Genomic DNA, 27,454 nt, shown 5'->3' on the forward strand with positions numbered 1-27,454 from the left:
GTTGTAACATAAAGGAGCCGGGATCTGCAGCTGGGTTCGGGGAAAGAAAGGGAATGTTGTCTGGCTCACCAGAGTCCCCCTTTCTACTGGTGCCTCCCTTTTTGGCCAATGGAGACAGGTAGCACAGAAGTGGCCAGACTGGCTGCAATAGAAACATTCCTCCACTCTGAATCTCCGAAGTCGCTCCGTAGGAGAACGACGGTTCCATCCCAGCTGCATTGGTTCCTCTCCCGGGGTGGTGGAAACGGCCAGGCTGGGAACTGTTCTAGGAGAAGGGAGGCTTGTGCTGGTGGGAGACAGTACAGAGTGCCGTGGAATAGCCAAGGGGAGTGGGCAACCAGTTCTCTCCCTATGGCATTCTCAAAGACGGTTGTCCAGCCTGGTGGCTAAGGAGATTAAGGAATCCAGGCTGTTAGTGTCATCTCTTGCTGCCAACTTATCTTTCACCCTGTCACCAAGACCATCCCGAAATACCTCTTGGAGTGCCTTATGATTCCACCCGAGTTGGCCGCTAACGTCCAGAACTCCATGGAATACTCGACAACACTGTGTGAGCCCTGACAGAGAGTAAGTAGTCGTTTAGCAGCAGCTTTACCACTGATGGGGTGGTCAAAGATCTTCCTCATCTCCACGATAAAGGTTGGGAAAGAAGAGCAGATCTCCGGTTGATTATCCCAGACAGCTGTAGCCCATGATAAGGTACTTCCCTGCAACAACCCCATGATATAAAATAACTTAGACTTGTCCATGGAGTACGTGGATGACTGCTGATCAAACACCAAGGAGTATTGCAGAAGGAAGGCCCGGCACTTCCCCAAATCCCCAGCGTAGTTCTCTGGTTCAGGTACGCGAGGCTCTCTTGGCGGGGCTGTTGCTGACATGTGGGGGGTTGCCACTACAGAATGTCTGGCCTGGTTTGACAGAGTTCTCGGAGTGGAAGGGGTAAATTGAGTGGATGTATGGTCCACCTGGTCACCGATCTTTGTTACATTAGCAGAGAGGGAACGGAGGTTTTCCATGACATCTCGGAGAAGTCAATCGTACAGACCCAGTAGGGAGCCCTGGCTGGCAAGGGCTTGTTGCAGGGTATTCGTGTCCGCTGGGTTCATTTTGGCCAGTTCGTTTTGTTATAAAGAGCAAAGGAAGCGAACCCAAGTGCAGGACACAGGCAGGGAGATTCAGTTTGGATGTTTACACAGGCGTAAACGCCAAACAGCAAGCAGGAGGGATCTTGACCCGAAGCCCTGATATGGAACCTTGACACGGAGCCTTGACTCAGAGAAGTGGAGTCTCATAGGTAAACCTTGAAACTAGAGCTAAACTTAGAACAAACGGTTCTAAGCAGTCGGGAAATGTAGTTTACTCACAGGAAAAAAGACCAACGAACTGGCGACTAGTGGTTGTGATGCCGGAGTTCTTATACTGCAGTTCTAGATGGAAACCAGGTGTGCTGTCATCAAAGCGAATTAGAAGCAATCGGGAAATTAACGGTTGGAACTGTGGCACAATCAGCGGAAATTGGGAGCAAGATAGGGAATAAACGATCGGGACCATGACAGTGGAGGCCAAATCTTTACGTATATTCAAGGCAAAGATTGATAGATTCTTGGTTGGCCAGGGCATGAAGGGATATGGCGAGAAGGCAGGAGACTGGAGCTGAGAGGAAAGTTGGATCAGCCACAGTGAAACATTGGTGCAGACTCGATGGGCCAAGTGGCGTATAATTCTGCTCCTATAACTAATGGTCTTATGATAGGTTGCAGAGCTGGGCTGAGAAGTGGCAGATGGGTTTCAGTCTAGAAAAGTATGAAGTGATTCACTTTGGAAGGACAAAATTAAAGGCAGAGTGCAGGTTTAATGGCAGGATTCTTGGAGTCCACGTCCACAGATCTCTCAAAGTTGCCAGGCAAGTTGGGAGGGTGGTTAAGAAAGCATATAGTGTGTTGGGCTTCATTAGTTAGTAGATTGAGTACAAGAGCCACAATATAATGCTGCAGTTCTATAAAACTCTGGTTAGTCCTGCCATGGAGTGCAGCAATACTTAATAAGCGGTTAGCATTATCCGTGCCAAAGAAGTGCCAGGCAATGACTTTCTCCAACGAGGAAGAGAGTAACCATATTACCATTGCTGCATCCTGGAGGTTACCACTAACCAGAAATTTAAGATGATCAGCCACACAAACGTTGTGGCTACAAGAACAGGTGGAAGGCTGGGTACTCTGAGAGAATGACTTGCCTGATGCACAGGTCAGTAATGGGATCGCTTGGATAAGGGTGGAGAAGATAATCAATCGGAGGCTACCTCAGATAACAGAGTGGAAGTCTGAAAAAGCATAAAAGGAAAGTGTTGAAAAGAAACTGCAAATCAATGTAGTAATTCAAAGCCAAATCAGGCATAAAAAGAAAAAGAAAAATTAAGACAGTAAAGAGGTGGACATGAAGGCAAAACTATAAAGCTTTACATTCTTTTGAAAATTGAAACACCACAGTTATTTTCAATGCAATTGAAGCTGGAAAGAACTCATTAGCAATTATAATTTGATATGATGTCTTATCTTTCCATTGTGAAACAATACCCTCTTGATATTTGGCAAGTTAGTGATGAACTCAACTGCAAAACATCATGAAATTAAAAATGGGGTTGCACAATTCAGACAGTTACTTTTGGATATCTGTATTTAGCCCCAGACTCCTCTCCTTGCTTATTTCTTCTTTGCCATTAGAGTCACTGCTAATTTGAGAGCAAATTTGGCGTATACTGTATATCATGATAGATACAACAGTTCTTTCACCTTGGTATATTTTGTATTTTTCCTGTAGTTAGTATCAACTGTATGAATCAAATCCTTGTTGAGTCCCAAGTTGGACATCATGACAGGTGCTGTTGTTTAGAAAGCTCAATGTTCTGCTTTTGTTGACCTTGGTTTTTTTTGAAAATTATATGCTGAGTAAATGTGAAGAATTCACCAACACTTTAGGGCAACACTGAGAGGGTGCAGCACTGTCAGATGAACTATTAGTTTAAGACCCCATTTCTTTTCTTAGAGGTTCTAATGGAGTACTATCTGTGGGCAGAACAAGTCATGCACATGCTCAACAATAAACGCAAAAAACCCACGTTTCTGAACTGCTTCATGGCAATAGAATATCAGGTGGACAAAGGAAATAACTTAAGGATTTTTTTCAGTCCTCAAGAATGTGCAACATCTCCACCAACTCATGAGAATACTTGGCCCCTAATGATCACAATGGAGTACCACCATTCATGGCAACATGGAGAAACACAAATATTTTTGTTGAGAGCACACAAAAAGTCGACACAAATAGTAAAAGAGTGTACCAGCCTTCCTGCACTGCCAGCACCTCCTGCCTCTCTTGTGGCACATGACCTGAGCAAACAATTCAAACCCACAGAACTGAGATAAAAGCAAGTCACCCTCAGACCCAAAGGACTGCTAGAGGTTAAAGGCATGGTCATGTGATGAGTGGGGCAAATAGTTTATTGTATATGTCTATACTGTCTTACTCTTTGGGTTACTAAACAGCAGATTACCTGTTCATAAGCACATTGCTCTTTATGGGAGTTGGGTAGTTCAGATTACCTCTCTAGCTGGCATCAGTAACTATACCAGACATAATCCTTGGATTGTGAAGAGTGCGCTGATACCCTGAAATGCACTAAGTCAATACATGTGTCTCTGTTTATTTCTTTAAAGCTTTTCAACAAGTGTATTCTGCAACAAAGAGAGTACAGCTCATCAAATAAATAGAGTGCACTGTATCATGAACAGAATTTCCATTGAATAGCGAGGCTATGACCAAGGAACCATTTTAATTTGGAATCTAACTCAAGGCTTGATGCACCATCAATAACTCTCTCTGAGACGTAAAGGCGAGGTATCGGCTTTTATTGACTGGAAGAAGGAACAAACAGTGGTTGACCACCATACTACATCCTGGAGACAGAGAGGCCGGGCTCAGACCTCAATCACCTTTATACCGGGGTCTGTGGGAGGAGCCACAGGAGCAGTCAGCAGGGGGCATGTCCAGACAGGTATATGTAGTTCACCACAAGGCTACATAATGGATGAATGTAGCACTGAATGACAATGAACATTTTTGGTCATTGCACCTTCCAATGCAAGTCTCACTTGCAAAAAGTACCCAAAGAATGGACATGATTAACTGGCCACTGCACCGAACATACGAAAATAGGAGCATGCATGGGCCAGCTGGTCCTTCACACCAGGCCTCAATTCGAAATGATCATGAATGATCTACCTCAGGCAGCAATTTCTCTTCTGTGACAGATCCCAATAGGCGTCAATCCACCAAATTTACAAAAAGTCATCTATCCATACTTTAAATATTTCTAATAATCTACACTCTGGGCAGTGAATTCCAAAGATTCAAATTCTCTGCAAGAAGATAAGATGATGAGAGTCATGTGGATAGTCAGAGGCTTTTTCCCAGGGCTAAAATGGTTGCCACAAGAGGGCACAGGTTTAAGGGAGTAGGTACAGAGGAGATGTCAGGGGTTAGTTTTTAACTCAGAGAGTGGTGAGTACATGAAATAGGCTGCCAGCAATGGTGGTGGAAGCGGATACGATAGGGTCTTTTAGATAGACTCTTAGATAGGTACATGGAGTTTAGTAAAATAGAGGGCTATAGGTAAGCCCAGTAGGGACATGTTCAGCACAACTTTGTGGGCCGAAGGGCCTGTATTGTGCTGTAGGTTTTCTATGTTTCTGAGCAATTCCTACATATCTTAATTTTATATGACCTACTTCTTTTGGAAATTACGCCTCTTAGGGACATTTTAGTGTGTGAAAATGCGCTGTCCTAACACTCGGGATCCGGACGATCATGAGCCTATGCACTGCCTGGTGGGAACAGAGAGAGGCATTGGAGGAGCATCAGAGCCAAGTGGTGAATGCAAGCACAGAGTCAATGTATTGGCACTGGTGCATGTCTGTCGGTAAGGTCTGAAGCGTTGAGCAGGAGATAGGTGCTGGGAAATAGGCCTCAGGGCCTATGTGTTGTTTGGAGAGCAGCAGACTGGGACTCAGATCTCGGTGATCACAGGGTGTGCTGCCTTTATGGCAGTTATTTAGTTTATAATATTTTCGCGTAGTAATTTGTTAGCATTTTTAGTTAAAGTTAGGATTGTTTAAATCAATTGATTTGTCTGTAATACATCGCGGCTGCGATGACGTCACATCCGGGTTCGCCGCGTCTTGTGGGGAATTACCGGTTTGAGATCCACGCAAGGGTGGGGGTCACTCACATGTGCGACCATAACGCTGACTAGGGTCTCTCTATGCACCAAAGACACAGTGAAAGCAACGCTGTAAGTCATTAGATAATCGGTATTTTGAGTTAAAATGTTAACGCCGATTCTGTTAAAAGTAACGACGGTCGGTAAGGTTTACCTTTTCGTCAGTTAAAGAGTCGGGATAGTTTGTATTGAAGTGTATCTAAAGCAGCCAATGGAGCAGCTAGATTCTGACTGTATGCTGCACTTTAATGTAATGTAGTTATTGTAGTTTTACCTTTGCAAGTATTCACAATGTAAATGTGATATTTAGAAGGGAACAAACACTGTACCAATCTTGTATTGTTTTTCAACAGTTTTCACCATGCGTTAATGTGAAGAGTGAACAGTAAATGGTTAATCTTACTGCGGTCTCGTTTGCATTGATTCTGGTTTATCTCGACGTTTACCTCGGCGTTACTTCACACCCGAGCGAGAACGTTACAGTGAAAAAGCGGCATTATCAGGTGTTTAAAGTGCAGCCATGTCAACCCGATCCAGCATCAAGTCGTTGTCAAAGTCATCGTCATCCTGCGACAGGGGCAGTAGGGCATCAAGTAAGGCCACCCAAGCAAGAGCGAAAGCAGAAGCCGCCAAGGTGCGAGCGCGCTTTGCCAAAGAAGAATTAGAAGTAAAGATGAAAGCAGCTGCCAGAGAAGCCGAAAACCAGAAGGAAAAGGCTGCCAGAGAAGCCGAAAACCAGAAGGAAAAGGCCGCCAGAGAAGCCGAAGCGGCTGCCAGAGAAGCCGAAAACGAATTGGAAAGGAAAAGGGTAGAGGCACGGTTAGAAGCGCTGAAGCTAGAACGAGAAGCAGCAGCTGCCGAGGTGGAAGCAGAGTTAATAGAAGACGCCGAAGAAATGCATGATCCGAAGGACGGAAAATCTACCTCAGAAAAGATCGGATTGGAACGTACAAGGGACTATGTCCAATCTCAAATGGAATGGAAGACTCTTTCTTCCTCTCCTTACTTATTCGATAACGTCCCACTTCACGAGGAGTCTTGGAGAGGCCCGACGGCATCACGTCCATCCGAGGAAGATAATTTACCCTCGCAACTCCGCGATGAACCCAGGAATGCAAGGGCTCACGACAAGTACTTCTCGACACCGAACTTACCGGATTTGGGGAGAAGAGAGGCAAAGACTGAGTCCAGACCAGCAAATCCCATAACAGATGTACGCCCTCAGTCATGTACCTGTGGACATGTTCCCTCAGCCCGCACGCCACCTGCAGACGAATCCGCAGCACGGTATTTCGCACGACGGGATCTCGTCACTTCAGGACTATACCGGTTCGACGATAAACCTGAAAATTACCGTGCATGGTACTCCACTTTCACCAACGCTATCGACGGATTCCAGCTCAGAGCAACCCAGGAGTTGGATCTTATGGCAAAATGGCTGGGAAAAGAATCATGCGAACAGGTGAGACGCATGCGTTCAGTGTACATCAACAAACCCGAGCTAGCATTGAAGAAAGCATGGGAGAGACTTCAGGAGGGCTACGGAGCCCCCGAAATTATTGAGGCGGCGCTATGCCAACGTTTGGGAAATTTTCCTAAGGTGCAAGCCAAGGACCACACCAAGCTAAGAGAATTCGGAGATTTACTCATGGAGATTCAAGGCGCCAAAGAAGATGGCCACTCAGCTGGTCTAGTATACCTAGACACTCCAACCGGGATTAGACAACTCGTGGACAAACTTCCATTTGGGCTGCAGGACAGGTGGTTGTCCGTTGCCTCAGATTACAAGGAAGAACACGAAGGTCAATTCCCTCCCTTCGAGTATTTCACCAGGTTCGTGTGCAAGGAGGCGAAGAAGCGAAACGATCCCAGCCTCATAGGTCCAGGAAGCAGTACAATTTACACCAAGCCAGATAAATCCACTTCGAATAATTCCAACATTACTAAACCAGTCTCAGCGCTTAAGACTGAAGTCCTTACAACTAACAACGACTCTAGCAAGAATTGTCCATTGCATAACAAACCCCACCCCCTCAAAAGATGCAGAACGTTTAGGGAAAAACCCCTTGAAGAGAAGAAGGCCCTCCTCGAGGAGAAAGGAATATGCTTTAGATGCTGTTCCTCGACCTCTCACTGTGCGAGAGAGTGTACGATCGCCGTGAAGTGCCTGGAATGTGATAGCACTAATCACGACTGGGCCATGCATCCTGGCCCGTCACCGCAAACCGACAACGCTCCTTCACCCCCACAACAGGACGGCGGGGAGGGAGAAGCTCACTCCAGGACAACTGTTGTCAGCTCGAGCTGTACGGAAGTTTGCGGTCAAGCTCAGGCAAGCCGTTCTTGTTCAAAGATCTGTCTCACTAAGGTGTACCCTAAGGGAGCCAAAGACAAGGCCATCAAAGCCTACGTAATTCTGGACGATCAGAGCAACCGCTCGCTAGTCAGTCCAAAGTTCTTTAACTTGTTCAACATTGAGAGTGAGCAGTTCCCATACTACCTTAGAACTTGCTCAGGCAACATGAAAACTTACGGAAGGAGGGCCGAAGGCTTCCAGATCGAGTCCCTGGATGGTAAAGTCCTCATCTGTCTCCCCCCACTCGTAGAGTGCGAGAAAATCTTGAATAACCGCACTGAGATCCCGACGCCAAGTGCGGTGCTACACCAACCACATCTCCACCACATCGCCAAATACATCCCAGAGCTGGATCCAGAAGCAGAAATACTCCTGCTATTAGGGAGGGATGTTCTCCGGGTACACAAGGTTAGGCAGCAGGTCAATGGACCACACGACGCCCCCTTTGCCCAACGCCTGGATCTGGGCTGGGTGGTGATAGGAGAGGTGTGCCCTGGCAACGAACACAAATCAACGGTTAACACACTCAAGACCAATGTGCTAGAGAGTAGCCGCCATATGATTCTTCAACACCGCACAAGTTCCATGTGCGTCCAGGAAGCACCACAAGGCTTTAACAAGCGCAAAGTAACTGACGAGACGCTGGGTCAGTCTGTCTTTGCTCAAAAGGAGCATGATAATAAACTCGCTCCATCGGCTCAAGACGCCACCATCTTAAAAACGGAGGACACCAAGGTCTTCAGAGACAAAGCAAATAGTGGGGTCGCCCCACTACCTTTCAGAGAACCACGCCAGTGCTTGCCAAACAACAAAGAGCAGGCAGTCAAGCGGTTCACGCCCTTGCAAAAAACCACGAAAAGGAGACCTGAGATGCAGCAAAGCATCCGATCGACCCACGAGGTACTGGGCACACCAATGGCAGAGGTCACAGCCATTATGAATGCACGACCACTCCTACCCGTGTCTCCTGACCCGGAAAACCCCTTCATACTGTCGCCATCAATGCTCCTTACGCAGAAGGCAGGAGCTGCCCCTCCACCAGGGGACTTCTCCGATAAGGACCTGTACACGAAGCAATGGAGAAGGAACCTTCAAGTCGGAGATTTAGTCCTGCTCAGGGACAAGCAAATCGCCGGCAACTGCTGGCCAATGGCCAGAATCACTGCCACATTCCCTAGTAGGGATGGACATGTCAGGGAAGTCGAGTTGAAAACTACCGACCAAGGCGATGGGAAAATTTACCAAAGGCCTGTTACAGAAGTCATTCTACTTCTACCTAACGACTGATTTAGAGACTGAAGTTTGTATTATGTTCATTGTGACCTTACGAAGGCCAAGCGGGGAGTGTGCTGCCTTTATGGCAGTTATTTAGTTTATAATATTTTCGCGTAGTAATTTGTTAGCATTTTTAGTTAAAGTTAGGATTGTTTAAATCAATTGATTTGTCTGTAATACATCGCGGCTGCGATGACGTCACATCCGGGTTCGCCGCGTCTTGTGGGGAATTACCGGTTTGAGATCCACGCAAGGGTGGGGGTCACTCACATGTGCGACCATAACGCTGACTAGGGTCTCTCTATGCACCAAAGACACAGTGAAAGCAACGCTGTAAGTCATTAGATAATCGGTATTTTGAGTTAAAATGTTAACGCCGATTCTGTTAAAAGTAACGACGGTCGGTAAGGTTTACCTTTTCGTCAGTTAAAGAGTCGGGATAGTTTGTATTGAAGTGTATCTAAAGCAGCCAATGGAGCAGCTAGATTCTGACTGTATGCTGCACTTTAATGTAATGTAGTTATTGTAGTTTTACCTTTGCAAGTATTCACAATGTAAATGTGATATTTAGAAGGGAACAAACACTGTACCAATCTTGTATTGTTTTTCAACAGTTTTCACCATGCGTTAATGTGAAGAGTGAACAGTAAATGGTTAATCTTACTGCGGTCTCGTTTGCATTGATTCTGGTTTATCTCGACGTTTACCTCGGCGTTACTTCACACCCGAGCGAGAACGTTACACAGGGTGAGGAGTCAACATGCAAATCAAGGTGGTGGAAGGAGATCCTAAAGGACACAAAGGAAGTGTGACCGACTTACCTGACCGGCATCCCTGACTGGTGCCTGGCTTGGAAGTCCCTGCTGCATTGTGTCACTGCAACAGAAATCGTTCCAAACGCAACATGGCAAAAGTTTCTCAGCCATGATCTAAAAAGGTCACAGGGAATGGCATCATACCTGGGGCTCTGTACAATCAACACTTCTGGACAGATGTGAAATGATCTGGCAATGGCTGGCCATTCTGCTGTGGAAGGGTTCAATTTTCAATTATGTAAGTCTCATAAAAATGATGCAACTGAATTTCCTGGGGGATATTTAATCCCAGTATCCCATAATTACAATAAATGTCCATAAACTATAGACCTCTGTGTAAAGCTGTGTGTAAATTGTAGCATACTTCATCAGCAAAATAAGGATGGACCTGTAGTTATATGCCTCATTAATAAAAAACAGCAAAATTGTCATGTTTTAGAGTCATGGGCATATTATGTTGTCCCTTTCCAGTTTCTCCACTCTGCTCCATTAATTTTGAAAATTAACCACACAGTGGCGTAACTGAGCACTCCAGGGTTAGTTCATCATTTCTGTATTCTTGAAAGGTAAATACTGCATATTTGCAGGACATCTGACAAATGGCCACAGTTTAAGTCAATATAATGCTTATAAAATCAGCTGATTTTCAACTTACCTTGCTTTCACTTTCAAATGAACTCTTGTTTTTTTTTACATTTACATTGAATACATTTTCCGTGCTGCTGCACATTCTGTTGAACTGTTGTTTGCCTCCATAATAAATATGAGCTTCTGGACCTTCATGCTGAGCAACAGCAATGATTCAATTGCCAGCTCTGTCATCCAAACAAATCTGGTGCTGGAAAATTAAACAACAAACAGGAGCACAAAACCCTGACTGCAGTTCCAGCCTTAGAGAGGGCAGGGCCCAAGAATGTGATTGCAAATGAAATGACTGAAGTATTCACATCCATAGTCAGCCAGGAGTACAGAGGAGATGATGCACCTCAGCTTCCTCTTGACCATCCTCACCATCAAAGAGAGAAGTCTCCAGCCAGTGCAGTTCACTACTTGAGATATCACTGGGACTGCTGAATGTAATAAAGTTCACAAGACCATTAAGCATCCTAGTTGCAGGGCTACAGAGTTGCCGTCCAGAGCTAGTTATTTCTTTAGGCAGGTAGATTCAGTTCAGCTATAATAATTGCATTTATATGACAATGTGGAAAATTGCCTTGGCATGTTGTGTTCACAAAGAGCAAGAAAAATCCAACTTTTCTATAACTATTGCCACACTCAGTCATAAGCAGAGTGATATACAGAGTTGTCAACACAATCAGTTGGCATTTACAGCCAAAGATCAAAGTTCAAAATACATTTAGTATCAAAGTAGGTGAACATTATACAACCTTGAGATTCCATAGGATATCGAAGCAGAATTGGACCATTTGGCCCATCAAAGATCTCTGCCGTTTCATCATGGCAGATCCAGTTTTTCCTTCAGCCCCAGTCTCCTGCCTTCTCCCTGTATCTCCTCATGCTCTGACCAATCAGGAATCAACCTCTGTCTTAAAAATTCGTAAAGGCGGCATCCACTACAGCTTGTGGCAAAGAATTCCACAGATTCACCACTCTCTGGCAAAAGAAATTCCTCCTCATCTCCATTCTGAAAGGACTATGCTGAGGCTCTGTCCTCTGGTCTTAGACTCTATCAGCATCCTTTGCAGATCCACTCTATTAAGGCCTTCACCATTCGATAGGTTTCAATTGTTTCTGAATTCTAATGAATACAGGCCCAGAGCTAACAAATGCTCTTCATAAGACAAGCAGCCTTGATTCGTCTCCTAACAGACACAACAAAACAAAGAAACCCAAAGGAACCCATTAAAAACAAGACTGTGAAACTCCCAATATAAAGAAAAACAAATCATGCAAACAATAAATGCAAGCAAATAGCATTGTGAACTGAAGTCCACAAAGAAAATCCATTCATAGACCCTATTTCAGCGCAGAGCCGAGTAAACACCGTGGAGCAGCGAGCTGAATCTGCCCGCCCCTCGTCATGGGCCCTGACAACCTGACTTTTTCAATCTGGCCTGGTGCCTAAACATTCATCCAAAGATTGGGTTCAGTCACTTCAATATGCTCTGGGCCTCATTCCCACTGCCTTGATTTGGCTGATTCTCAACATTTCTGATTTGGCCTGGCATTTAAATTGTCATTGAAAGATCACATTTAGTCACTTCTGTACACTCCGGGGCTGGACCCTGCCACCTTGACTCGGCCTGTACCCAACCTTTTCAATTTGGTCCAGTGCTGAAGTCAGTCAAACCCCAGACTTCCCTTGCTCTCAGCTATGGGGCCTATTGCCTCGCCTTATCTCAGTCCTGCCACATCGAATTGCCTCCAAGTCCAGTTGTAGGCTATTGTTTGCAATGATTGCTTACCAGAAAAAAAGTGATTAATAAAGTATTTAGTTGTTTTCTTTGTTACATTGGCCACCAGCCAGAAGTCAATGAGGTTCACCAGTGTCATTTTAAACCAGAAAGCATATAACCTGCTCAACAATACCCAGTTTTAGGGGGTTTTTCCCCAGGACCATTTAACTCCAGACTTCATCACAGTTTTGGTCTAAATACTGACCAAATGCTGAATTCTAAAGATGAGGTTAGAATGAGTCTTCCACATCAAGACAATATTTGACCAACTTTGGCATCAAGTTCAGAGTTGCTACTCTTAGTATTGAATACAAGAGCAGAGGTGTGATGTTCTAACTTCATAAAATATTTGAATAACCTCAGAAGGAATGCTGCATGCTGTTCTGGTCACCTAGGTGTGAGAAGAATATGATGGTGTTGGAGAGGATGCAGAGAAGATTCATTGAGACATTTCTCGGCTCAGCAGGTTTCAGTTGTGAAGAGAGACTGGATGGGCAGTTTCTGATTTCCCTGGAATGGAGGAAGTTAAGAGAGAACAGGATTGAGACAGATGACATTATGAGGAGTATTGGTAGGCGAGACAATGGGAAACGTTGTCTCATACCAGAGGTAGATAAAACATTGTTATTTTTGCATACAGTTCTGGTCACCCCATTACAGGAAGCAAGTTGCCTTGTTGGAGAGGGTGCAGAAGAGGTTTACCAGGATGTTGCCAGGACTACAGGGCATGTGCTATCACAATAGGTTGGACAAACTTGGGTTGTTTTGTCTGGAGCAGCAGAGGTTCTGGGGAGATCAGATAGAAGTTTATAAGATTATGCAAGGCAGAGATAGAGCAGACAGATAGTATCTTTTTCCCGGGGTTGAAATGTCTAACACCCGGGATGATGCATTTAAGATGAGAGAGAGTAATTTCAAAGGAATTTCAAAGTTGTTTTTTAAACACAGAGAGTGGTGGCTGCCTGGAATGTGCTGCCTGAAGTGAAGGCAGGGGCAGAAACAGGAAGGGAATTTTAAGAGATGTTTTGAAAGGCATATAGGCAAATGAATGGAGGAAAATGGAAGGATGTGGACATTGTGCAAGCAGAAGAGATTAGTTAGCCATTTGATTATTAATTTACTGTAATTGGTTTAGCACACATTGGGAACCAAAGATCCTGTTCCTGTGTAGTACTGTTCCGTGTCTGAAAACTGAAGGACGTACAGTATATTTCAGGTCATGGATAAGAGATTTTGAGCGGATTCAAGAAGGACCTTTTCAGCGAGTGAGTAGTAAATGCCTGGAATGTACAACCTGACAGAGTGGCAGAAACAGAGTTGCAAACAGCATTCAGGATGCGCCAAGACAAGACTTCAATTACCTATGCAGAGAAAGACACAGATCAAGTGCTGGAAAATGAGACTTGGAGAGAAAGTCGTCCAGTGGTTGGGATGGAGGTGATGGGCTCAGTGACCTGGCCTCATGCTATATTTGACTGTTGTGCCCTGTTAAAACTGTCTACATGAAAGTATGTCAATAGTCAGCATCATAAAATGCACAAAGAAACTCTCAGAGATTATCAAGGATTCATTGTTCCAGCATAAGGCTGCTGAGGTTGTTTAGGTTCACATTTTCAGCCCAATCATCTTCAGCTGCTCCTTCAATGACCTTCACTTCATCAGGAGGACTTTTAAATATGTGGGTTATGACCAAAGAAAAAAATTGCTGGACTCCCTTAGCACTTTAGAGCAAGGGTCTTTATTAGGTGTGTCAAAAATCAAAATTACAACAATAATGAAAATAGTGAAAAGAAAAATGCTAATGTTTACAAAATGATATCCACAAGAAGACTCAATAAAAGCTCCATACTTATTCTTGTCCAGTGTGAACTCTTTTCTTTTCCTCTCTCGCACGCACGCACGCACGCATGCACGCACGCATGCACGCACACACACACACACACACACACACACACACACACTTCCTCGTTACTAAAAGAATGGAATATTCCACTGTGTATGGCAGGAAAGGCACCATGAAGCCAACCCATGTACATCAGCTCGATTTAGGATCCAATGGACACCACGTGACACAGCAGCATGGAACAGAAAAACGCTCAACACTAACAGTTAAGTACAAATAAAGAATAAAGTTAAACTAAACTTTGGATCTGACTCTGAATGTATCTAGCAATGCAGAGGGAGATCAATGGGTTAATTATTAGAATATACCTTAACACTGAATCCACTCCTAACTCCCCAAGGCCATCCCTACAAACCTAACAAAGGACTAAGTCTGTGCCCCAACACTGATGGACAATGCAGCTCTGTGCCACCTAGATCTGACAATGTTTAATTCCATTTTGAACACTGCAGAAAGTGAAGCAGTCCATGACTGCAAGGTCAAGACATGATTCAGGGATGGCCTGAGAATAGGCTTATAAGATTTGTGCCACAGAATTACCAGTCAATGACCACCTTCAACAAGAGAGTCTAACTTCCTTCCCTTGACATTCAATGGCATTACCATCACCAACTCTCCAACCATCAATTCCTTGTGGATCACTACCAAGTAGAAACTCAACTGAACAATCTATGGCAACAGAAGCAGATCAGAGTATCTTGTGATGAGTGACTCCTCACGGACATGAAGGCCTTTCCATCAACTGTATTGCATGCATTGTGAGGGGCATGATAGATTATTTTTTACTTGCATGAATTTGTGCAGCTCCAACAACTCTCAAAAACGTGTACCGTCCAGCTCACTTGCTTGGTGTACATTCTGCCTCCAGAAACATTCATTCTCTCCACCTCTGGGACACAGTGGCTGCAGTAAGAAACTGTCAGCAAAATGCACTGCAGTTGCTCACCCAGGATAATCCAATTTCCCACCCATCATCTCTTTCCCAAAGAAGGACAAGGGCAGTAGTGCTGGGGACATTGGCACATCATTCTAACTTACTTATCACAGCACAGAAGGGGGCACCCATTCAGCCCACTGGCTCCATGCTAGCTTCCAGCAGAGCAATTCCATCAGTCCCATTGCCCTTCACTTGATCCAACAGTCCTGCAGTTCAATCTTTCCCGTGCGATTTTGTTTCTTCTGACACTTCATTTCACCAGCTGGGAATTTACATCAGTTAATTAACCTATTGGCATATCCTAGGGAGGTGCAGGAAACTTGAGCCCTCACCCAGTGTCACAAGAAGTGCCGGGATTCGGCACTGAACCTCCGGAGGTCTGTGGAAGTGGTGAGGCAGCGGTACTAACGACTCCATCACTGTGCCACCATTAGTGTTGCAGCATCATAGTGCATCTTGCAAGTCCTTCATAGTTGCAGGACCTAGATCCTGGAAGTCCCTGCCCAACAGCTCTCCGAGAGTGCCTTCACCTGAACGAGTGTAGCAGCTCAAGGTAGCAACCTCCCGGTGTCTTCTCAGAGACAATTCAATATTGAAGAGGACAGCACAAGTACAGGAATTTTGGTCCACAATGACTGAGCCAACCATGATGCCAATTTAATTTGCACATCTGCCTACATGTGGTCTATATTGCTCTATTCCATGCCTGTTCATTTGTCTGTCTAAATGCCTTAGAAATGTTTGCTGTTGTACCAGCTTCAACCACCTACTCTTGGCAATATGTCCTAGGCACCTACTTCTCTCTGTGTAAACAAAAACTTGCCATGTACAGTATCTCTCTTTTAAACTTTCTCCCTCTCCCCTTAAAAATACATTCTCTTGGATTTGATGCTTCTTCCATGGGGAATTAAGTCTGACTATCCACTCTGTCAATGCCTCTCTCATTGTTTTACCAGGTTGCTCCTTATCCTCTGATGTTCTGGTGGTATCTGCCAGAGCTGGTGAATAGGATGACACATCCTCCCTTTCCTGGGTAGAAAATGAACAATGCATTCCAGGCCTGCCTCAGTAGCTGGAGAGGTTGCACACTGTGCTGAGATATGATCAGGATATTTACTGATGCCCACTCAAGTGGGCGCAACAAACACATGAAACGTGGCTGCATAAGAATAATGGGGTTCAGGTACATATGTACATCTCGTTAATATGTTAGATTTGCATTATTTGGCCTGATGAATGTTAAACATGTATCAGATTCAGCATTCACCATTCGCAGCAAAGTTAACATTGGTTCTACTCTTGCCAATGAGGGTTCTTTGCCGTAATTCATACATTGTGGTTCTAAAATGAATATGATAAAATAAGCTGGAGTTTGTTCCTCCTTGCTCTATGCTTGGTGCTGAAGCTTCACAATGGGAGCCTCTCAACCAAATTCAATAAATCTGCATAATGAACCCTAATAAGTTGAACCTTGGAATGGAAATATCAATTCAGTACAGATATTTCACTTTCTAATGTGCCCCCCTGCATGGCATGTGATATCTATTTATAGCAGAACGCTGCATCTCGGTCAGTACATTGTGTGCCTTTTTCCTCTTACTCTTGGTGAAACTCGTATCTGAATCCCTGAGATGAAAAGGAAAGTAGCCAAACCAGTGTGGCAAAAAGATTCAATCTGCCTAAATCCGAAGGCTGTTGCTTGTAACTTGATTAACAAAACTGAATCTCAGGGTAGTAGATGGTGAAATGCTGTAACTGTACTTTGAAATTTTTTTAAAACAAGATATACTTAATTCAAAAATAAAATTATATACAATAAACCATTCAATGACTCTCAATCCTTTACCACTGTTTCCATTACGGTCTTTACATTTCCACACATTTTGCCACCCAGGTGGCACTCTGTTATTCCATATTTACATTCCCTTGTTGAGGGGTATACACCCCACCCCCTGCCCCTCAACTCCCGCGGGAGAAGAACCCTAGACTGTGGTCCTTCCCCACCGGGGATTGTGCTGAGTTGTTCTCCGATCTTGACAACTCATTGCAAATGTTTCGTCACCATCTGAAGAGATGTCATCAGTGCACTGTTAATTTGTGGTAAGTCCTATGAATGCTTGGTCTTTATATACTTATCAGCTGATTAGTCATCATTACAGCAACTCAATTGTGTTGTGGGAGGGGATTTTGTCGCTAATTGGTTGCGGTCTGGAATTTTGCCACATTGGCTCGTAAATAGGATTGGAGCCTACATGTCTCTTTACAGAATTGTTCATGGGAAAGACATGCTTCTAGGAATTCTCCTGCATGCCGTGTTTGCTTGCGCCATGACTTTCACTGATGCCCAGTTGAATATGTGCCCCTTTCAATCGTCATGGGTAGAGACTTTGAAAATAAATATACTTTGAACTTTGCAAAATCTTAAATGTATTTATTGAGTTAATCTCTACTGCTTCCTTAGGCAGAGAATATTCAGCAGTTGAGTGTCGTCCATTTTATCTGCCAAAGCACTGCTCCACCGTCACTCTGGAGCGGTGTACACTTGATCCATGTCAAATGTCAAACTGACTCTAGAGGAGTGAGCTCTGTGATTGACAGCTATGAGACAATGCACCTCTAACCTCACTGATCATTGCAGGGAACTTCAACCAGGCTAGGCTGCCACCCCAAAGGAACCAACAAAATTGATCATAGACATACAGCATAACAGCATAGGAACAGGTCATTCAGCCCACAGTTGTGCCAAACCAACGAAGAAGCAAATCAACAACACCCAAACACTAATCCTTTCTAACTACACCATGTCCCTATCCTTCCATCCTCCTTATATCCATCTGCCTATACAGACATCTTTTAAAAGCCTCTAATGTACTTGCCTTTACCACCATACCAGCCAATGCATTCCAGGCATCGACACCTCTCTGAATAAAAAAACTTACCCCTCACAACCCCTTGAACCTACCCTTCAATGCATGCTTTCTGGTATTAGATATTTCAACCCTGGAAACAGATACCCTCTGTCCACTCTATCTGTGTCTCTCGTAATCTTGTAAACCTCGATCAGATCTCCCCTCAGTCTCTGAAGATCCAGAGAAAACAACCCAAGTTCAAAGGTACAAAGGCTGATTTATTATCAAAGTAAACAACTCTGAAATTCTTCTTCTCCGGGCAGCAATGAAATGAAGAAGGCAAAGAAAGGCTGCATGATCATCAACCCCCAAATTCCCCGCTCCTGCACAAAAAAAACGAACAAAAATGGAACAGGCACATCGACTCCCAAATCCTTCCTCTCACACAAAAAGATGAGGAAGATTGTGCAAAAAGCACAGAATATTAAAAGAAGACTATAAGATTGAAAAAAATGTATATAATCCAAGTCCATATCCAAAACACATAGCAGCAGGCTCTCTCCTCTCCAGTAGTGTGGCAGAGAGATCCTCAGCAATCAAAGTTTATCTAGCCTCTCATGATAGCATATGTCCTCTAAACCAGGCAGCATCCTGGTAAACCTATTCCACACCCTCTCCAGAACCTCAACATCCTTCCTGTAATGGGGCGACCAGAACTGTACACAATACTCCAGACGTGGCCCAACTAGATTAATATAAAGTTGCAACATAATCTCCAAACCTTTGAACTCAATGCCTTGACTAATAAAAGCAAGCATTCTGTAAGCATTTTTAACCACCTTATTGACCAATGTAGGCACTTTCAAGAAGGTGTGAACTTTGATCCCAAGATCCCTCTGCTCAGCAAATCTGTTAAGGACCTTGCTCTAACACTAAGAAGGTCCCAGTTTATATTAGGGAAGTTGAAACCCCCCCATGAAAACAACCCTATTGTATTTTTTACATTTCCTTAATCCGTTTACATATCTATTCCTCAATGTCCCAGTGGCTATTAGAGGGTCTGTAGTACCATCCCATCAGTGTGATTGCTCCCTTCCATTTCCTGAGTTCCAGCCAAATGGACTCAGTGTCTAATCCCTTCATTGTGTCCCCTCTGCCTGCACCTGTGATATTGCCCTTGATTAGTAGTGCACTCCGTCCCCTATTTTATCTCCTCCTCTATCTTTTATAAAGCTTCAAAACCCTGGTACATTAATCACCCATTCCTGCCCCTTTGTCAACCAAATTTCAGTAATGATGATAACACCGAGTTCCATGTACTGATTATCACCCTTATCCATGATATTCCCAGCATTAAAATACACACACTTCAACCTATCTCAGCCATCATACGGGTTATTTTGATTTTGCCTTTCAATACCTTCCAGTCTGATCTTTCCCTTACTGACCTGGGGCTCTGGCTCCCAGCTAGTTTAAACTCTCCCGAGTAGTATCCGCAAACCTCTGCTACACCTCCAGCCAGAACATCCACCGTTCCGCCCCACACCCGCATTTTGGCAAGTCTGATCACCTTGCTGCATTTCTACTCCCAGCATACAGGCAGAGATGGAACCTTGCAATGCCAGTGGGGAGCAGCACAAGGGAATGGCCACAGGAGGCAGAGAATTGCTCACAAGACTTCTTTGAATAGGTGACTGAACCATATTCAGGGATTCATCTTTGGATTTGAATGAATGTGATATAGCTGTCGCCAATTCATCAAGACCCAGATTTGTGAATGTGTGCCTTCGAGAACATACTGAGTTTTGTCAGACCAGAAGCTATGACAATTCTGCTGAGGGCTAGATTTGTGGCATTAAAGACTGACAATCCAAAATCCTAGAAAAAGTTGAGGTCTGAGGTACAAAGGCTATCATGAGAGCAAAAAGGTAATTCAGTATGAAATTAGAGACACTATCAGTTGCACTCAGCTGTGGCATGGTTTGCCTCTTATACATTCTATAAGGGAAAATCCAACAGCATAAATGGCTGTGATGCTTCACTCCCGATAAGATCAATGCCTTCTATGCACACTTTGAAAGGGAGAATAGCACTACACTTGTGTGAATCCTCACAGTGTCCGCTGTCTCCTTCAGCGGGGTGAACCCTCGCAAGCCACGATGGCGCACCTGATCAGGTTCTGAAAACCTGTGCCGATCAAGCGTTCAAAGACCTCTTATTCCTGTGGTCTGAGATTCCCAGCTGCTTCCAAAGGACAGCATATGCCAACGTCCAAGAAGAGCAGGCTGAGCTGCCTCAATGACTTTCAGTTGAAGTGCTTCGAGAAATTGGTGATGGCCGGAATTAACTCCTGACCGAGCAAAGACCTGAAATGAGAGTCTTAAAGCCAAGAGCTCCTTGAATAATTGAAGATACAGATATTAACGTGAGGTAGAAAAAGGAAGATAATGATCAATAAACACAAGAGATTTTGCAGATGCTGGAAATCCATAGCAGTACACACAAACTACTGGAAGAATTCAGCAGGCCAGGCAGAATGTTTGAGAGGAATAAAAATGACATTTTGCACCGAGACCCTTCTTCGGGACTGCTGAATGGCTTAAGATAATGATCAATGTTTCATTCATAATTTATTGACGAGTCAAGTTCAATACAAGGATTGCAGTGAGAACACAAAGAAAAATGGGAGCCAAGAGAGCGTGTGAACATAAGAGAGCATAAAAAGTGAACTTTGAAGATGGGCGAATGCAGAATTATGTTGATATGGAAACCTATTTTTAATGCAGCAAGTTATAAAGATCCAAAATGCATAGCCTGGATATGTGGCAGTGGTAAGTTTAAAGCTAATGATCAAAAGGAGGGTAAATATGTATTAGGAGAACTAGTGTGAGGGTGTTGAGAAACACAGAGGAACCTGCGGATAATTGACTAGCTCTGTAAATGTCTGCAACTTGTATGCTGGATTGAATCACCTCTGGCTATGCTGTGTTATGAGATTCTCTGACAGTATTTACTTGGGGAAGGAAGCTGTGGAGGAGCAGGCATTCAGTTTGGTCCCATTCATTGTGAAGCTTGATGTCTCTTCATTAGTTATTATTGTAAGCAGGCTCTCTGGCTGGAAGCTTGTTGTCTCATGGAACTCCCTGTTATATGAAAACTGCTTGTTACTTCTTGTGTATGGAGAGTATTGATTAGTTGGTCTGTGGAGAGAGAGGACATCTCATTCCTGATTTGGGTACAGTCCCCATATAGCAGTGTACAAGAAAATGCTGATGGAGGGATCCAATGGAGATGGAGCACCAAGCGCCAATCCCAGTAGAAGTGGAGGTTGGGGGCACAATTGTTCAGTCCATCAAATTGGGAGGCAAAATATAATCTCAGAAACTGGGATGGGGAAGAGCTGTTTAATAGTTGACTTTATGAAAAATGGATTCAAGGGGCATGGCTGTTCTGATAGTGGTGAAGAAGTTCAATTTGCTAGGTCAGGATGAGGTACTACTGTTCTGTTTGGTACACAATTACTACTGGAACAGCACTTACCTATCCTGGAATCAGTTCTACCTCCCTCTACCTGTCTGCTTTCCAGTCAGAAAAACATATTAAATGCATAAGGAAATGTGAAGAAATAAACCAAGGTTCATTGATTTGATGTAAGTTTTATCACACAATAGCAGAGTCAGGGATATGAACTTGAAAGCTTTACCATAGTGCCTGCAGGTACACAGGTTCACATAACAGTACAGCACAAGAACAGACCCTTAGCTCACGATGACCGTGCCAAGGATGATGCCAAATTTCACAAATTCCTTCTGCTTCCACATGAACTACAACCCTTCATCCCTGTGTATGCATGTGCATATATCTAAGTGCTTCTTGAGCGCCTCTATCATATCTGTTTGCACTACTACCTCTGATAGTGTGTTTCAGGTATTGAACACACTCTGTGTCAAAAAAAAACCTCGCCTAGCACATCCACTTTTAATTCTTCCTCTCTCACATATGTAACCTAATGTTATCACAGATTGGGTTCATATGGATAATGCTCCCTGGCTTCCTTCCAGGGAGGAATTGTTCATTTGCCATCACATCACATGATGGATTCTTAGCAACATGACATATTTGCTCCACACTTGTCTCAAGACTCCAGTATTGTCGCAAAGTCATAGAACTGTCATCAGAAATGCTCAATCGATATTTCCGTGACCTCATTATTCAGGAGGAAAGCAGCTTTTAGCCAGCTGTAAAATCTAACCTGTGCTTTTAGACTTGTGATGGGTGCTGCCAGCTGTATAATGCTGCTCTGCCGATGATTCTGCACTTGCTAGCAACTGGGCACCATTAAAATCACAAAATGTAATTCAGCTCTTCAGGACTGATCCACCATTCAATAAAATCCTAGCAACAGTAAACCCAACTTTCCTCATTTACCTTTCTCCCTTGAATCCCTTACTGCTTTAATATATATCCGTCTCAGATCAGAATATATTCAAGGATTCAGCCTCCATGGCTTTATGGGGTCAGGAAGTCAAAGCACTTACAACACTTGTAGAAAAGAAAATTGTCTTCATTTCACTCTTACATGAACACCTCATTTTTTTGAGACTATGCTCTGTGGATGTACATTCTTCTCACAGTTATCCTGGCATCTTGTCAAATATATTTTCACCATCTAATATATTACATCAACTGGCTGCCTTTACCATTCTGCCTAAAGCATGCCCAAAGTATTTTATAAATTTGTTTGATATAATTTCCTCTTCATGAAGTAATACTGACTCTGCATGATAAGATTGTTATTTTCCAGCACCTCCTTAATATCTATTTCTACAGTCAATACACTAGCAGGTACAACTTTTGGAAATACTTGTTTACTCAAACCCATCACGCCTACTGGGGCATACAGGCACCAACAGCAGCTTACCAGAGTCCTCTATTCCGGGTCAGTCTTTCATGTTGTCCCCAGGGTTAGCCCATCTTCTTAGTCTCCTTCCTCTCCCAGGGATGAGGTCCTTGGAGCTTCTGTTGGCATTTCTGTAGCACTGGGTTTTTTAACAAGTTGGAGTTGCTAACCTCATACCCAACTCTCCTCCTTTCGCAGCCAGGCTTGAGATCGTCTATTGTACAGTTAACAGGATCATATTTGCGTGCCTTCACAAAAATCGGGGATTTTTGGAAGATTACATTATTGTGTGACAACATCTTTTAAAGACCTAAAGATGCAAACCATCAAGTATGGGGAAATGTCGTCGAGTCATAAAAGAGTACTGAACAGTAACAGGCCATTCGGCCCATCTACCCCATGCCAAGCTGTTATTCTGCCCTCCCATCAACCTGCATCTGGACTACATCCCTCTAGTCCATGTACTTCTCTCAAAGGTTGCAAATGAATCCACAACTTCTGCTGGCAGCTCATTCCACACTTGTACCACCCATTGAGATGAAGTTGTTCCCCTTAAATATTTCACCTTTCACCCTTAACCTATGACCTCTAATTCTCGTCTCACCCACCTCAGTAGAAAAAGCCTGCTTACAATTACTTTACCTCTCATAATTTTATATTCAAATTTCTCCTCATTCTCTTATGCTGTACGGAATGAAGTCCTAACTTATTCAAACTTTCCCAATAACTCAGGATCTCAAGTTCCGGCAATATTCTTTGTATTCGTTCAGTCTTATTCCTGTAAGTGGGTTGCCAAAACTCCATAAAGATACTCCAAACTGATTAAACTTCAATGCTCTAAGGTTGCTGTATTAAGAAATTCTAGTAACTGTGACAGCATTTAGTTCTTTCCCTTGCTTTCCTTTCATGTTAACAGAAGTTCATAGCATCTTCTGCTGTAAAGACTGATGCAAATTAACTGCTTAACTCCTCTGTCATTTCTTTGTTCCTTGTAACTATTTTTCCAGCCTCATTCTCCAGGGAACTTGTGCCACTTTGACCTCTCTCTTCCTGTTTATGTGATTAAAGAAGTTCTCATTGTCAGTTTCTATATTATGCACTAGAACTGAGGAACAGGTCCTTTGGACTCTGATTTCTGCATTGACTATGATCCCAATCTAACTAATCTCTTCTGCATGCAGACAGTCTATACCCTCAATTCCCTTTCTGTCTAAATCACTTTGACATGTTGTTGGTTTATCTGCTTCCACTATTTCCCCTGGCACTATGTTCTAGGCACCTAATATGATCTGTGTAATAAAAAACTTGCCTTGCAATTGTCTTTTAAACCCTCTTCATCTCTTTTAGTAGGACAACCTTTAGGTTGGTGCATTTCTTTTATTCTGCCCCCAGTGTTACTATATCTCCTGTTTTAAGTAAGGAGACTAAAACTGCATGTAGTACTCTTATTAAGGCCTCACAAACACCCTGTATAATTGCAACAAAACCTCCCTACTTTTAAATCCAACTATTCTGCCCTCACTCAAGAGTTTGCAGGTTTTCTTAAGCTTGACAGATAGGTAAACTCCAGTCCCACGTAGATGAAGCTTGAAAGAGATTTCATTTTTCTCCAACGCGTTACAGTATGCAAGGAGCTGATGTAAAAAGACAGTACTTCTTGGTGTTCTCACAAAAGTTAGATTCAAATATTGATTGAGATCCCTTCAACTTCTAATGAATGAATGAATATACAAGTAATTACAGAATAGCTGACCTAATGTTGAAGGTTAATTGCTTAACAACGAGATAATAAGTAACGAGATGACAGCTGTGAACTTACAAGTAAGTAGTGAGATCCAGTGGCGAGAAATAAAAGTAGCAAACCAAATTGAGTGGCATAACACCAATCTCCTTGCAATAAAGGCCAAGATGTCATACACCTTCTTTATTATTTGTTGGACATGCCTACAAGAATACCATTCCCCACTTATTTAGTTTATTTGCATTTCCCCTTCATTATAATCTGTTGACTTTTCTTATTGAAATGCATGACCTCACATTTCTGGACATTGAACTCCATTTGTTATCCTTTTCCCTACTCACTCAGTCTGTCTTCAGTATATCCTAATACAGGACCTGGAAAGTATCTATTTATTATAACTCTTTGTTTTCAATGAGTCACCGAGTTTTCAACCCATTCTGTTGGGTCTGCACGACTCCGCATCAAATAAAAGCACGCATGCAGAGGTGAAGTTAACTGGTATATTCACTTTGCAGAGAGCCCAGTGCAAGGCGTGTGTGCAGAGCAACTGATCAATACACATGGGTAAGTTACCAGTCAATAGGTAGTGCTAGGGGAGTCACTGCACTAAAAGAAACAGATCCATATATTACACTTCCTCCCCCTTTAGATTAATGTAACATAAAACTGAATACGTAACAAAACATTCAATTTAACAAACCATATTCAAATAGACATGCTTTCTCAATAACAGACCATAACTAACTTCACTATGCTACAGATTCATTCTTTTGGGTGGTGCACTGATTTTTTCAGAATTACACCTTTGGACCAGTGGAATGGCATCAAGTTTGGTAAATGTCTTGTCTAAGACAACTTTTTCTGTTGCAGGTGTCACGTTGCTCTCAGTGACGATCACGTCACTGAGAGGTAATTCCGATGGCTGTAATGTGTCCATCTTTTTGGACACAGTCGACTCAGGTGTGTTCTTCGGTTGAGCATCTAGTATCTGGTCCACATGGCTTCTCCATATTGGATCTCCAACATCTACTGTGTACATCAGTGGTCCTGTTCTTGTAACTATCCTACCAGGTATCCACTTGTCTTCTTGGTAATCACATGCCAGGACTTCCTGTTCAACCTCAAAGTTCCTTGCTGATTAACTTGGCAACTAGCTGAACTATTTATTCTGCACTTCACTCCATAGATCTGGTGTCAGGAGGTCTATGTGAGATCGCAGATTCTTGCTCATGAACAGCATTGCAGGTGTTTGATTTGTCATTGCATGAACAGAGTTCCGAAACACAAAAAGGAAGTTATCCACTTTGTGCTGTAAAGAAATGTCTTCCTTGTCCATAGTCTTATTGGGCTTCTTGAAGGTTTGGACAAACCTTTCAGCTAACCCATACATTGCTGGGTTGTGAGGAGCTGACTTGAAATGTTTGATGCCATTTTTCATCCTGAATAGTCTGAAATCTTCTGACATGTACTGAGGTCCATTGTCACTCACAATTTGTTCATTTCTGGAGAAGATAATCCTCAGAGTGGAAACAGTCTTTTCTGAGGTGGTTGACTTCATTGGTATGCCACTTTGAATGAGCGTCCAGAAAAATCAGAAACATGGAGCCCATGAATGGCCCAGCAAAGTCAATATGCAGTCTTTGCCATGGTGAAGACAGCCACTCCCATGGGTGTAACAGTGCCTGTGTGGTACATTTTGAACTTGGTGGTGTCACAAAAGCTTTTGGTCAAGTCTTCAATCTGTCTATCTATTCCCAGTCATCACACGTAGCTCTGGGCGAGACTCTTCATCTTGACTGTACCCAAGTGTCCTGCGTGCAGATTCTCTAACATTCTGGTGCGTAGTTTAGAGGCAAGACCAACTCTCTGTATATCAAAGAATGCTGATGTGTGGATCTTGTGTGGAGGGAACCACCACACATCAGCATTCTTTGACATACAGAGAGTTGGTCTCACCTCACTGAGAACTCTGGAAACATAAGAATACCATGAGCTGGCCATCCTTGCATGGTGATGTCATAGACTTTTGACAATGTTGGGTCATTCCTTGTTTCTCTTTGTATTTCAGTAACTGGTCCACCAATGCTATGTGGAACACTTCTGCTGGGCCACAGAATGAAGACATTTTCTCCTTCAATTGCCAACAGTGGAAGATGTGACAAGCCATCCTCTGTTGTTTGGTGCCCTTGAACTCTACGTCATAAGAGTGGGCTCCTAAGAAAAGTGCCCAATGTTGCAGTCGGGTAGCAGACATCGCTGGGATTTCCTTCCTGGAACTGAAAATGGAAACAAAGGGCTGCTGTCTGTTACAAGAGTAAACTTTTGTCTGCAGAGATAGTGGTGGAACCTCTTTGTTCCCCATACTAGAATAAAAGCCTCTCAGTTGATCTATGCGTAGTTGTGTTCTTTTCTCATCAGTGATCTTGAAGCAAACACAATCGGACGTTCAGATCCATCTTCCATAGTGTGCGATAAAACAGCACCAATGCCATAAGGGGACATATCACACGCCAGTCTGATGGGCAGAGATGGGTCATAATGACTGATCAGTGTATCGGATGTTATTAGCCTCTTTGTTTCATTGAATGCTCTTTCACATCTTTCTGACCACTCTCAATTTGTCCTGTCTGTAACAGTGCGTTCAATGGATAGCACACTGTAGCAATGTTTGAGAGAAACCTATGGTAGTAATTTACAAACCCAAGTATGACCTGAGTTGTGACACATTTTCCACTTTGGGTGCCTGCAGCACTGCTTCAGTCTTCTCTTGTGATTTATGTAAGCCATGCTTGTCAATGACATGTCCACAATATCAGATTCCATTCTTGAAAAACTCACTTTTCTCTCTCTTTGCACGCAGACCATACTCACTCAGTTTGGTAAGCATTTTACCAAGGTTCTGGAGATGCTCTTCATCATTCTTGCCAGTCACAATGATGTCATCAAGGTAACATTGTGTTCCTGGGATATCTTGGAGCATTTG

At 43.4% G+C, this 27,454-nt stretch overlaps 1 protein-coding gene across 1 annotated transcript; it reads left to right on the plus strand.

The window, feature by feature from the left end:
* Positions 1 to 5,274: 5,274 nt before the first annotated feature.
* Positions 5,275 to 26,936, plus strand: LOC140727210 (uncharacterized). Its single transcript, XM_073044475.1, has 4 exons — positions 5,275 to 5,350; positions 5,632 to 6,939; positions 25,342 to 25,431; positions 26,890 to 26,936. Exons 2-4 carry the CDS (start codon positions 5,799 to 5,801, stop codon positions 26,934 to 26,936), a joined length of 1,278 nt encoding a protein of 425 aa, XP_072900576.1. The 5' UTR covers positions 5,275 to 5,350; positions 5,632 to 5,798.
* The last annotated feature ends 518 nt before the right edge of the window (positions 26,937 to 27,454 follow it).

Source organism: Hemitrygon akajei, chromosome 5 (genome assembly GCF_048418815.1).
Source record: "Hemitrygon akajei chromosome 5, sHemAka1.3, whole genome shotgun sequence".
Taxonomy (NCBI): domain Eukaryota; kingdom Metazoa; phylum Chordata; class Chondrichthyes; order Myliobatiformes; family Dasyatidae; genus Hemitrygon; species Hemitrygon akajei.